This window comes from Cervus elaphus, chromosome 9 (assembly GCF_910594005.1).
Source record: "Cervus elaphus chromosome 9, mCerEla1.1, whole genome shotgun sequence".
NCBI classification, from domain to species: Eukaryota; Metazoa; Chordata; class Mammalia; order Artiodactyla; family Cervidae; genus Cervus; species Cervus elaphus.
The window spans coordinates 8,552,837-8,565,880 of record NC_057823.1 but is presented as its reverse complement, the minus strand read 5'-3'; the positions used below and the strand labels follow the sequence as shown (position 1 = coordinate 8,565,880).

The window sequence follows — 13,044 nt, the reverse complement described above, 5'->3', positions numbered from 1 at the left end:
GAGACGGGAGCTATCAGGGACTCCTACTTGGGCTAGTCCAACAGCTAGGATTACAGGCTCCTGGGAGCCACAGAAAAAGTTTTAAAGGAAGCTCCTCTCTAGTCTCCTGCCACATCTGAGTTTGTAAAACCTCTTTGCCATTACAGCTCCCCCTTCAACAACACCGGGGTTAGGGGCACCAATCCTCTAAAAGTCAAATATTGTGAATAAACCTTATAGTCGGCCCTCCATGTCCTGAGTTCCACATCTGCAGAGTCAACCAACCGTGGGTCCCCTAGTACTATGGTACGTGTTTGGTGAAAGAAAAACCATGTATAAATGGGCACTTTAAACCTGTGCTGTCCAAGGGGCAATTCAAAGTAAAACATAAACATAAAGTAACAATGTAAAGAAAAACATAAAGTAAAAGTGAAAACCCTCCCTCTCCACAAGTTCCCATTGGCAAACCATATAGCCACAGCGCTAGAGAAAACTCTAAACTGTGACAGTCATACAAATGAGGATGCAACAAAACACATATTGTGCTAACAGCCAACACACTTCTCTAGTCGCACAGGTTCATCAGTCACCTTCCCCATGCCCACCGCCCAAGAACATTGAGTGCCCGAGCTGCCCCGGCCTTACCTCAGTCCACGACACGGCCTGTCTGGTGGGATTAAATACAAAATTGGCAAGAAACTTAAATCACCTGTCAGCCTCTGAGAAAAATGAAAGTTTGAGTCACCCCCAAAACTCAGCCCAACCAGTCAGGTTAACACGACCGGCTTGCAGGAGAAGCTCTGCCAGGGAGCCCCTTCTGGCTGATCAACACTGACGCACACAGCTGGGCTCTGCGTGGGACAAACTTGAGTCTGCAGTTATACCTTCACCCTCACAGGAGGAAGATCCAGCTTAAGGGATGTAACCAACACCCTCAATTAAAAATAGCAGCGTGACAGCATGAGGTGGACGCACAGGCAGGCCTTCCGGGCGACTGGAGCCAGGGAGGGCAGCATGGCAGGGAAGGCGGGGCTCCCAAGCCACCGTGACCAGGTGCCAAGCTCACCTCATTTACACGACGCAGGAGCTCTTCCCCAGCTGTTTCGAGGAAAGCCCGCCTTCCTGCAGGACGAGTCAGAATTGCCCAGGGGGAAAAAAGACTCTGGGCTGGGATTCCACAAGGAAGGGAGGCTCCAGCTGGCCACCCGGCCCCCTCCTCCTCACCTGCAGGGACACCCCAGCCTCACCTGGGGGAACCCCTTTTGGACACGGTGGGCGCTTGCTCTTCCAAAATAGATGAATTCCCAGTTCAATGAAGGGGAAACCGAGACACGAGGAGAGGAAGGAAACTGCCCCCCAAAGTGGGAAGCAGGGCGGGAAGGGTGGGCACTGGGAACAGAACAGGGAAAGAAACTCCGGGCTTAGCTAATGGTGCCGAACAAGTCCAGGGCAGGAAGAAAGCCACATTCCTTCCTAGTTAGTCTCTCTCCTAACCCGCCCGAGGCCCCCCCATCCCCAGTACACACACACACACACAGGGCAGCGCCTCCCCGAACCTGACACCAGACCCAACCCCCTAACCACAGGCTCTGAAGTCCCTACTTTCCAGGCAAAGAGGAAAAGGACCCCCCCAACCATTTCCCCTCAGGACCTGAGCATTGGGCACCTGCAACTTCTGTCCCAACACAGGATGAGGGCGCCATGACACACACAGAAATGGGAAGAAGCAGTTTCTGACCACGGGCCCAGATGTGCTCCCGAGTCAGGCCTTGAGAGATGGTGCAAAGAAGCCCATCCCCAACACCCTCTCCCCGGGGGCCCAGGTGGCAGAACTGAAACACCTCTAACTTCCCCAGAAGGGCCCAAATCGGCCCCTGAGAAGTGTGAGAGTCAGCGGCCAGGTGCAGTGGCCAGAGTGCCTCCCCAGGTGCCCACCACAGGCTTCCAGCCTAGGAAAGGCTCCATGCCAGCAACCACCCCCCAAAAAAAAGACTCCCTCTTCCTAAAGGTGTCCAGCGATTCAGGATCACCTGGGGAGCTGGGGAAACGCTGTCAGGATCTGCCCAAACTTCCCTTCCCAAGAAATAAGAGTGAACCCAACTCCAGAAGCCTCACTGGAAAGCGTCAAAGACGGCCCCCAAGTGCAGACAGACCCTCCCCACACAAACTGAACAGGACCCCACAGGCGGCCCGACAGCGGTGACCCACTGACCCACCCTGCCAGTGACCTAGACAGAAAAGCTGTTCCCGGGAGCGCAGTCGGCCATCCCTACCAGTCTCCCTGCCAAGCAGCCAGAGAAGTCCTAACCCCCCACCTCCCGTGCCCGGACAGCGCTGCCTCCACCCCCTCCCCTGGTCAGGTGAGAAAACTAGTTCCTGCCCAGGTGCCGGGTGAGTCCGGAAAGGCCCCGGACGCCTCCAGGTGCCGACAAAGACGCCCCCCGGATCCGGCGCGCGAGTTCTGGCCCGTCGGCCACCCTCGGCCGCCCGCCAGGGTCGCCTCCCCGAGCCGAGGTTCCCCGCTCTCCGAGTGGGACATGCGCCCACCCCGCGCCCCGCTGGCCCAGAAACCGGCGAGCAACACCTCAGACGCCGGACCCAGCACCCCCAAGCCAGGACGCCGCGGAGAGGGGCGCGCGAGGCCGACCTGTGCCCCGACGCCCGCGCCGAGTCCGCCGCTCACCTGGCTGGCGCGGTAGCTCTCGAAGGCCCTCAGGGCACTGTCGGTGAGCTTCACATGGAACACGGACACCTTGCTGCCGTCGCTCACCCGCCCGCACGACAGCCCGTAGCTCCGATCCTCCTTCAGCGCCGCCATCTTGCGACCATCGCTCCCCCGCCCCCCGCTTCCCGGCTCCTGGGCCAGCGGCGCGCCGGCCACGCCCCACCCCGCCGCCCGCTGACGCACTGCATTATTCATGAGACGCGCCTGGCCACGCCCCTAAGGGCCGGGCCAGGGCAGCATTGCCCGCCGACTTGCTGCATTATTCATGAGCCGCGGCTAGCCACGCCGCGCTACGGGCCGAAGGCGGCCCACAGTCACCGCCCCTTATTTCTGCATATTCATAAGGATGGATGGCCCCCACCTCTCAAGGCCCCAGAGGCGTCCACTTCCGTGCCCGGACTCCGCCCCGACACGCGCACTCCTTCAGGCCCCGCCTCAATGTGTATTATTCATAACCCTGACTCAGCCAGGCGCGTCGAAGCCCCGCCCCACCAGCCGCTGACGTGATGTATTATTTATGAGGTCTCTGCAAGTCTTCCGTCTTTGGCTTCTGTGGAGAGCCCCAGCGAGGGCGTGGAGGGGACAGGCCGGCGCAAAACACGTGGGGGCGCGGAAGCAGAGACTGGCTGGGTGAGTGGGCGTGTCTATGCAAACCGCGAGCGAATGGGACGCTGGGTTGCGCTGCTGGGTCTTCCCTAAGGTAGGTCCGGGGTTGTTGGGGGGGGGTCGTGGGGGTTAGTAAACTTTGCTCTTTTGTAACAGTAGACTTTTTATAGAATAAAATCCTACATCCCCAAAGGACCCTGAGAGATGCTGGTTATCCAGCTCTCCCATTAAAAAAATGTCACATATCATAAAATTAACGCATTTAAAGTGTACAACTTAAAAAAAAAAAATAAAGTGTACAACTTTTTTATTGCCAAATTCAGACTTAAATTGAAGAAAGTAGGAAAAACCACTAAACCATTCAGGTATGACCTAAATCAAATCCCTTACGATTATACAGTGTAAGTGAGAAATAGATTTAAGGGACTACATCTGAAAGACAGAGTGCCTGATGAACTATGGGTGGAGGTTCATGACATTGTACAGGAGACACAGATCAAGACCATCCCCAAGAAAAAGAAATGCAAAAAAGCAAAATGGCTGCCTGGGGAGGCTTTACAAATAGCTGTGAAAAGAAGAGAAGCAAAAAGCAAAGGAGAAAAGGAAAGATATACCCATTTGAATGCAGAGTTCCAAAGAACAGCAAGGAGAGATAAAGCCTTCCTCAGTGATCAGTGCAAAGAAATAGAGGAAAACAATAGAATGGGAAAGACTTGAGATCTCTTCAAGAAAATTAGAGATACCAAGGGAACATTTCATGCAAAGATGGGCTCAATAAAGGACATAAATGGTATAGACCTAACAGAAACAGAAGATATTAAGAAGAGATGGCAAGAATACACAGAAGAACTGTATACAAAAGATCTTCACAACCCAGATAATCACGATGGTGTGATCACTCCCCCAGAACCAAACATCCTGGAATGTGAAGTCAAGTGGGCCGTAGGAAGCATCACTACAAACAAGCTAGTGGAGGTGATGGAATTCCAGTTAAGCTATTTCAAATCCTAAAATATGATGCTGTGGAAGTGCTGCACTCAATATGCCAGCAAATTTGGACAACTCAGCAGTGGCCACAGAACTAGAAAAGGTCAGTTTTCATTCTAATTCCAAAGAAAGGCAATGCCAAAGGATGTTCAAACTACCACAAAATTGCACTCATCTCACATGCTAGTAAAGTAATGCTCAAAATTCTCCAAGCCAGGCTTCAACAATATGTGAACTGTGAACTTCCAGATGTTCAAGCTGGATTTAGAAAAGGCAGAAGAACCAGAGATCAAATTGCCAACATCCGTTGGATGATCAAAAAAGCAAGAGAGTTGCAGAAAAACATCTATTTCTACTTTATTGACTATGCCAAAGCCTTTGACTGTGTGGATCACAATAAACTCTGGAAAATTCTGAAAGAGATGGGAATACCAGACCGCCTGACCTGCCTCCTGAGAAATCTGTATGCAGGTCAGGAAGCAACAGTTAGAACTGGACATGGAACAACAGACTGGTTCCAAATAGGGAAAGGGGTACATCAAGGCTGCATATTGTCACTCTGCCTATTTAACTTATATGCAGAGTACATCATGAAAAACACTGGGCTGGATGAACCCCAAGCTGGAATCAAGATTTCCAGGAGAAATGTCAATAACCTCAGATACACAAATGACACGACCCTTTTAACAGAAAGTGAAGAACTAAAGAACCTCTTGATGAAAGTGAAAAAATTGGCTTAAAGCTCAACCTTCAGAAAACTAAGATCATGGCATCCAGTCCCATCACTTCATGGCAAATAGATGGGGAAACAGTGACAGAAGTTGTTTTTTTGGGCTCCAAAATCACTGCAGATGGTGACTGCAGCCATGAAATTAAAAGATGCTTACTCCTTGGAAGGAAAGTTATGACCAACCTAGGCAGCATATTAAAAAGCAGAGACATTACTTTGCCAACAAAGGTCTGTCTAGTCAAGTCCATTGAGTCAGTGATGCCATCCAACCATGTCACCCTCTGTTGTCCCCTTCTCCTCCCACCTTCAATCTTTCCCAGCATCAAGTTCAGTTCTTCACATCAGGTGGCCAAAGTATTGGAGTTTCAGCTTCCGCATCAGTCATTTCAGTGAATATTCAGGACTGATTTCCTTTAGGATGGACTGGTTGGATCACTTTGAAGTCCAAGGGACTTTCAAGAGTCTTCTCCAACACCACAGTTCAAAAGCATCGATTCTTCAGCACTTATAGTCCAACTCTCACATCCATACATGACCACTGGAAAAATCATAGTTGTGACTAGACAGACCTGTGTTGGCAAAGTAATGTCTCTGCTTTTTAATATGCTATCTAGGTTGATCATAGCTTTCCTTCCAAGGAGCAAGCGTCTTTTAATTTCATGGCCACAGGCATCATCTGCAGTGATTTTGGAGCCCAGAAAAATAAAGTCAGCCACTGTTTCCACTGTTTCCCCATCTATTTGCCATGAAGTGATGGGACTGGGTACCATGATCTTAGTTTTCTGAATGTTGAGGGTTTTTTTTTTAAGTTTATTTTTTTATTCGGCTGCATCGGGTCTTAGTTGCAGCAACTTGGGATCCCTTTTTGCGTCCTGGAACTCTAGAGCACGTGGCTCAGTAGTTGGGACACCCGGGCTTAGTCACCCTGCGGCATGTGGGATCTTGGTTCTCCGACCAGGGACCAAACCTGCGTCCCTAGCACTGGAAGGCAGATTCTTAACCTCTGGACCATCCAGAAAGTCCCTGAATGTTGAGTTTTAAGCCAACTTTTCCCCTCTCCTCTTTCACTTTTATCAAGAGGCTCTTTAGTTCTTCACTTTCTGCCATAAGAGTGGTGTCATCTGCATATCTGAGGTTATTGATATTTCTTCCGGCAATCTTGATTCCAGCTTCTAGCCCAGCATTTCACGTATGTATTCTGCATATAAGTTAAATAAGCAGGGTGACAATATGCAGCCTTGATGTACCCCTTTCCCAATTTGGAACCAGTCTGTTGTTCCATGTCCAGTTCTAACTGTTGCTTCCTGACCTGCATACAGATTTCTCAGGAGGTCTGGTATTCCCATCTCTTTCAGAATTTTCCAGTTTATTGTGATCCACACAGTCAAAATCTTTGGCATAGTCAACAAAGCAGAAGTAGATGTTTTTCTGGAACTCTCTTGCTTTTTCAATAATCCAACAGATGTAGGCAATTTGATCTCTGGTTCCTCTGCCTTTTCTAAATCCAGCTTGAACATCTGGAAGTTCTCGGGTCACATACTGTTGAATCCTGGCTTGGAGAATTTGCACATTACTTTGCTAGTGTGTGAGATGACCACAGTTGTGTGGTAGTGTGAGCATTCTTTGGCATTGCCTTTCTGTGGGATTGGAATGAAAACCAACCTCTTCCAGTCCTATGGCGACTGCTGAGTTGTCCAAATTTGCTGGCATATTGAGTGCAGCACTTTCGCAGCATCATCTTTTAGGATTTGAAATAGCTCAGCTGGAATCCCATCACCTCCACTAGCTTTGTTCGTGGTCATGCTTCCTTAAGGCCCGCTTGACTTCACATCCCAGGATGCCTGGCTCTAGGTGAGTGATCACGTCATTGTGGTTATCTGGGTCATGAAGATCTTTTATGTACAGTTCTCTGTGTATGAATACTGCTACAGGAATTCCAACTCCAGCCTGTCTGAGTTCAGGGCCGAAGTTCTGGGATCCTCCACCCTTCATCTGGGATCAGTTCATAATTTTAAAATATACAATTCAGTGTCAATAAGTGAAATTCACATTGTTGTACAACCATCACCATTGTTCATTTCCGGAATTTTTTCCATCATCACTCTTCAGACATGCTGACAAGTTTGCCCACTGCTGTGCCCAACTGTTAATCTGGAGGCTAGGCCAGGTAAATATGGGAGCAGGCCAGGGCTGCACTGCCCCTAGAAGGGCCACATAAGGGCAGGAAGGGCAACTGAGAAGCAGGTGGTCTGGAGTTAGAGGATGGAGAGGGGACAGACAGCCAGACTGCTGAACCGAGTAAAACATGGGAGGAGCCAGCTCTGAGTGCTGACCAGCTTGCTGTGTGACATGAGGAAAGGCACTTCCCCTCCTGGAGCTGAAAGTGATTTCAGCTGAGAAACAGACAACAGCATTAATAACAACCACCCCATGATGAGTGCTTAAAATGTACCAGGCTCTGTTTTCAGTAACACTTACAACTGCCTTTTGGGGTGGATTCTGTGGTTTGGTCCCATTTGCCAGATGGGGAAACTGAGGGCTTAGAGAAGTTAAAAAGAATTAAGAACACTGCAACTACGGGCTGTGCTGCTTGGCAACAATTATTTCTCCATTTTACATTTACTGCCCCAGTGTCTTCCGAGGACCCTGGAAACAATAATGGAGGAAATCATTAGGCATTGCATGCTCTCCAAAAGCCTCTAAGAAGTAGGTCACCCAAAAAATTGGAAGCCAGTTGATTACCTTGGGGTGGTCACTCAACATATAGTCCGTGTAGCAAGCCCATTGAAAATGTTCTAGTTCTGTGATGGGAACAGTGACCTGGCCTGACCCTCACCCTATGGAACCTTGGATGTGTCTTGCCCTCTCTTTTCCTCACTTTGCTCATCCATAAAATAGGGATAATAACAGCATTTACCCAAGAGCATAGCCCTAGACCAAAGAAGATGCCATTATCATGGGGATCATTATTAATGGTTTTACAAGAGTTTATCTACATAATCCCTTTCCTTTAGACATCTATGTTGTTTGCAGTTTATGGAATTTTAAGCCACACTGGGATGAACACCCACTATTCATTAGCTGGCGACTGCTAATATATATATTAGTCAGCTATTGCTGCCTATTGCTGCATAACAAAGTGGCTTAATAAAAGGAGCAGTTATTTCATAGTTTCTGAGTCCTGAGTCTGGTATCTTTTAACTGGTTCTCTGCTCAGGGTCCCATGAGCTGTAGTCAAGATGTTGGGTGGGCTATGTCCTCATCCAGAAGCTCACCTGAAGAAGGCTCTGTGTCCAAGCTCCTTCAGGTTGTTGGTAGAACTCATTTTTTGGTGGTTGTAGGACTGAGGTCCCTACTTCTTGCTGTCACTGGGGGGCAATCTCAGGCACTGGCCATGTGGCCCCCTCCATCTCAGTAATAGAAACCTCCCTTGTGTTGAATCCCTCTGACTCTTCTATAGCCAGCAGGGTCGGGCCTACCCAGATTATCCCCATATCTTAAGGTCAACCGTGCCCAATGACAAAACAGTCATGGGACCGAGATACACCGCATTCCCCATCCAGGGATGATGCAGGATGAGAAATCTCAGGAACGCCTTAATTTCTGCAACACACAGCCCTTAGAGACACACTGCTGCACATCTGTCCCACAGCTTCCTGAAAGTTGAGTTGCTAGGTCAGAGCAAATGGACCTTGGGGATTTTGAAGCAAACAGTTTTGCAACAGAAGGAACATGAAGATCCCTGAGAACTCTGTTTGGAGCTGGCCCCTCTGCCTGGTGGGGTGGCCAGCAAGCAATCTGCTCCACCGCTCTCTTAGCTGGCCGCCTCAGAGCCAGCAAGTCCACCTTTGGGGGTCTCAGGGCTTATCTGTGCAATAGGGAGACTCACACCTCTTCTCGGGAGGAGGCCAAAGGCATCTGTTGTCAGGAATCCCTAAGACCACTGTCAGGTTTGGTAATTCACTAGAACGATGCACAGAACTCAGAAAAGCTCTTATATTCATGGCTGTGTTAATCACAGTGAAAGGATACAGTCTAGGATCAGCAAAGGAAAAGGATGCATAAGGCAGAAACCAAGAGAAACCAGGCACAAGCTTCTGGTTGCAGACAGCACTTAATTTTCCCAGCAACGATCGTGACAACACACACAGAATATTGCCATCCAGGGAAGCACACTCAAGCCTTGTCCAGGGTTTTTGTGGAGGAGGAGGGGGTCACTCATGCAGATATGGCTGATCACCCATCCAGAGACTGAGCTGATACCATGTGACCAAAAGCCCCTACCCTATTTTTCTCTCCTTTTTTTGGGGGGGGAGGGGGGCAGTGGGGAGGGCAGATGGCATGTGAGATCTTAGTTCCCTGACCAGGAAGTGAACCTGTGTCCTTCAGATTGGAAGTGCGATGTCTTAACCACTGAACCATCAGGAAAGTACCCCCCACCCTAAATCATATTGTTATTGTGGACTATTTGGCATGGCCCATGGCCTCAGGTAAGCTGATACTCTTATCAATCAGGATATTCCAATAGTCTAGAAGTGACTTCCCAGGTGCCAGTCAAGGGCCAGTCCTTTAAATGTGCAAGGTTTGTTGTGCAGGGTTTGCACAACCCACGCCTTTAGAGTTTCTTCTTTATTGCTCTACAGATGGGGTTCTAAGAGCCCTCATGGTTCCAGCGGAAGTACCAGGGAAGGCCTTGATTGGGTCACTGTGAGTCACATGACACCCAGGAGCCAATCACTGTGGCCAGGCTGCTGGACTGGTCTGATTGGTCAGGCCTGGGTTGCCCAAAGGCTGGTGGGGAACCAGCCCCATCTGTGTGGTAAGGAGTAAAGGTGAGTTCCACCAGGAGGAGAAATAGAGAACGGGCATTCAAAGACACTGATGATGCTACACTGGCTGACCCCAGCCAGCACTCAAGTTGTCCTTTAGGGAAGATGTGAGATGGAGGCGTGCAAAGGTCACCCTGTTGAAGTGCTCAGGAGACCTGAGCTTTCACACACAAAGCTCCTTCCATGTTCACTTCCAATTCATGGCAAGTCGCACCCCTTGAGGGCAAGGGCTAGGCTGAGTCATCACTCAAGACAGGGTACACAGAAGACACAGGTATACGTTTTGATATGAAAGAAAAATCCATCTCTCCAATCTCTGAACACAGCACACACTGTCCAGTCAGCACACCTTTGCACATACTGTGCCTGAATCAGGAGCAAGCACCGTCTGACACCCCCCAAAGGCCTCCTGTGTCCTCAGGGTAGCTTCACTGCCCCTCTGGCTCCCTACCACCATCCTGTTCACACCACTGAGGATGGAATGACCCCGGGGATGGATACACTAAAGCCCCCACCTGGCCCTGGCATTCAAGGCCTATTCTCACCTCTTGGCCTTAACCTGCAGTAAGATGCAGAAACAGCTGCATGGGCTCTGGAGGCAGGCTGACCTGGGCCAAATCCTGCCTGTTACTTCCAGGTAGTGGGACCCTGGGCAGGATCAGCCTCCTCTCTGAGCTTTCATCTGCTCGGCTCATAATGGGCACAACCAGAGCAACCATGAAGAAGAGGGGCAAAGGAAGGAGGCACGACCAGCCTGACTCCATCATCATTAAAAAGCTATTCTTCAGGACACGTGAAACCTGCCAAGGGGACACAGAGACCCTCAGCATGGAGCAGGGTCAGAAACGACTCACAGGTGTGTGGTCAGTTGCTTTTTTTTTTTTTTAAATATTTATTTATTTGGCTGCTCCAGTCTTAGTTGCAGCATGCAGAATCTTTAGTTGTGGCATGCAAACTCTCAGTTGCAGCTTGTGGGATCTAGTTCCCTGACTAGGTACAGAACTTGGGCCCCTGCATTAGGAATGCAGAGTCTTAGCCACTGGACCACCAGGGAAGTCCCTCAGCTGCTATTTGACAAAGCTGTCATAGTAACTCACTAGGGGAGACAAAGTCTTCCCCACAGATGTTTCTGCAACAGCTGGACATATGCATGTGTGTTCAGTTGTGTCCAGCTCTTTGCGACCCCATAAACTAGCCTGCCAGGCTCCTCTGCCCTGGTATTTTCCAGCCAAGAATACTGGAGTGGGTTGCCATTTCCTACTCCAGGGATCTTCCCCACCCAAGGATCAAACCTTTATCTCTTGCATCTCCTGCGTTGGCAGGCAGATTCATTACCAACTGCACCGCTGGGAAGCCCAACTGGATGGCTATTTGGAAAAATATGAACCTCAACCCCAACCTCACACCACTTAGAAAAGTTAACTCAAAGTGGCTCCTGGATCTCAATGTAAAAGTTAAAGCCATAAGAGGTTTAAAAGAAAAACCAAAAAATCTCTACAAACGGCTCAGCAAGTATTGACAAAAAGCATGTGGAATGAAAGGGAAAAAAATTGACAAATTGGACTGCATTAAATTTTAAATGTCTGTTCTTTGAATGAACAGAAAATGAAAAGTGAGGAACTTCCCTGGGGGCCCAGTGGTTAAAATTGCCATGCTCCCAATGCAGGAGACCCAGGTTCAATTCCTGGTCAGGGAACTAGATCCCACATGCCACAACCAACAGTTAGCATGCCAAACAAAGAGATCCAACATGCTGCAACTAAGACCTGGTGCAGCCAAATGAATAAATAAGAAAATGAAAAGTGAGACACAAAGTGGGAAATATATTCACAATACACCTGACAGAAGACTTGTCCCGAGCGCATGATGAAAAAATAGGCCAGAACAAGGCTGCTGTGGGTCCGCAGTGGACTAACGCCAGTGCTGGTGCATAATCAGTGCTCAGGAAAGACAGCAGTGATGACCCTCACACCCAGGCCAGAAAGTCACCCGGCCAGCCCACAGTCCACCTGGCCGCCCCCTCAGGCCAGCTTCCCAGCCTGAAACCAAGGAGACTGAGCAAAGGGGGTATGCTGCCTGAGATGCAGGCCTTCTAGGCCTGGCCAACCCATGGTCCCCACCCCAGCGCCTCCGATGGAACCCCGTTCCCGTCGGAGGCCAAGGTAGAAACCGAAGGGGACTGAATGGTGGAGAGTAGGAGCAGTTCCAAGCCACAGCCAGATATGCCCTGAGAGTAATCCAGGTGGCCCCGAGAGGGCCTGGAGCAAGCAGGGAAAAGATCGCGTTTCAAGGCCTGACGGCCACCTTCTGCTGGGTGGCTGCGGCCAGTGGCTTCTCCTTCTGGACTGTAAGCGGGGGTGTGCTAAGTCGCTGCGGTCATGTCCAACTCTGCGATCCTATGGACTGTAGCCCGCCGGGCTCCTCTGTTCATGGGGTTCTCTAAGCAAGAGTACTTGAGTGGGTTACCATTTCCTCCTCCAGAGAATCTTCTGAACCCAGGGATCAAACCTGCTTCTTTCACATCTCCTGCACTGGCAGGTGGGTTCTTTATCAGTAGCGCCACCTGGGAAGCACTAGCAAGGGGGTGGGCATGAGCCAAACACTTGTGTGTCTACCTCAGACTTCCTCCTTTCCTGGAGGCAGGCTAAAGCAGCAAGAAGGAACTCAGGTTGACAAAGGTGCCAAACACTGGCTCTGGCCGTCCTGGTTGGGACGGTGGGCAGCGTTTTGGGGAGAAGCTCCTACAGCCCTGGGTTGTCAGGAAAAGGAGATGGGACGCAGCTCCTGGAATCATCCCCACCCCTCCTGGAGGCCCTGCAGGGTCCAGCTCTGCTGAGCACCCACCTGTATCGCCTTTGACACCAGGCTCCATCCTGCTCCAGGGCCGTGACGCTGGCTGTGCTGCTGCCCAGACACGGGTGTGTCCGCCCGCTGCACACCCAGACCTCTGCGGTCACTATGGGCTCAGCACAGTCCCCACTGCGCTCCCACCAGGGTCCCCAGGTGCAGATGAGGCAGCAGTGACCTCCCGCCGAGCCTGACCAGGCACCCTGAGCACAAGGCCCCGCCAGGCCAGGTCTGTTTCCCACTCAGCACAGAGGGTCTGCTGTGGCCCGAGAGCAGACAAGCCCCCTCCAGTCCCAGCCTGGCCACATCCACCGTCCTCTGTGACCCTGGCGGGGCACAGA

The 13,044-nt window shown here is 50.5% G+C and overlaps 1 protein-coding gene across 1 annotated transcript in view; it reads right to left on the bottom strand.

Moving 5' to 3' along the window:
• Nucleotides 1-2,850, bottom strand: part of ELL (elongation factor for RNA polymerase II) — an 80,221-nt gene extending 77,371 nt beyond the window's left edge. Inside the window, exon 1 of the mRNA XM_043910932.1 lies at nucleotides 2,663-2,850. Within this exon, the coding sequence (XP_043766867.1) occupies nucleotides 2,663-2,797 (135 nt within the window). The 5' untranslated portion in view covers nucleotides 2,798-2,850. The remainder of the gene's footprint in view (nucleotides 1-2,662) is intronic.
• Between the last annotated feature and the right edge of the window lie 10,194 nt (nucleotides 2,851-13,044).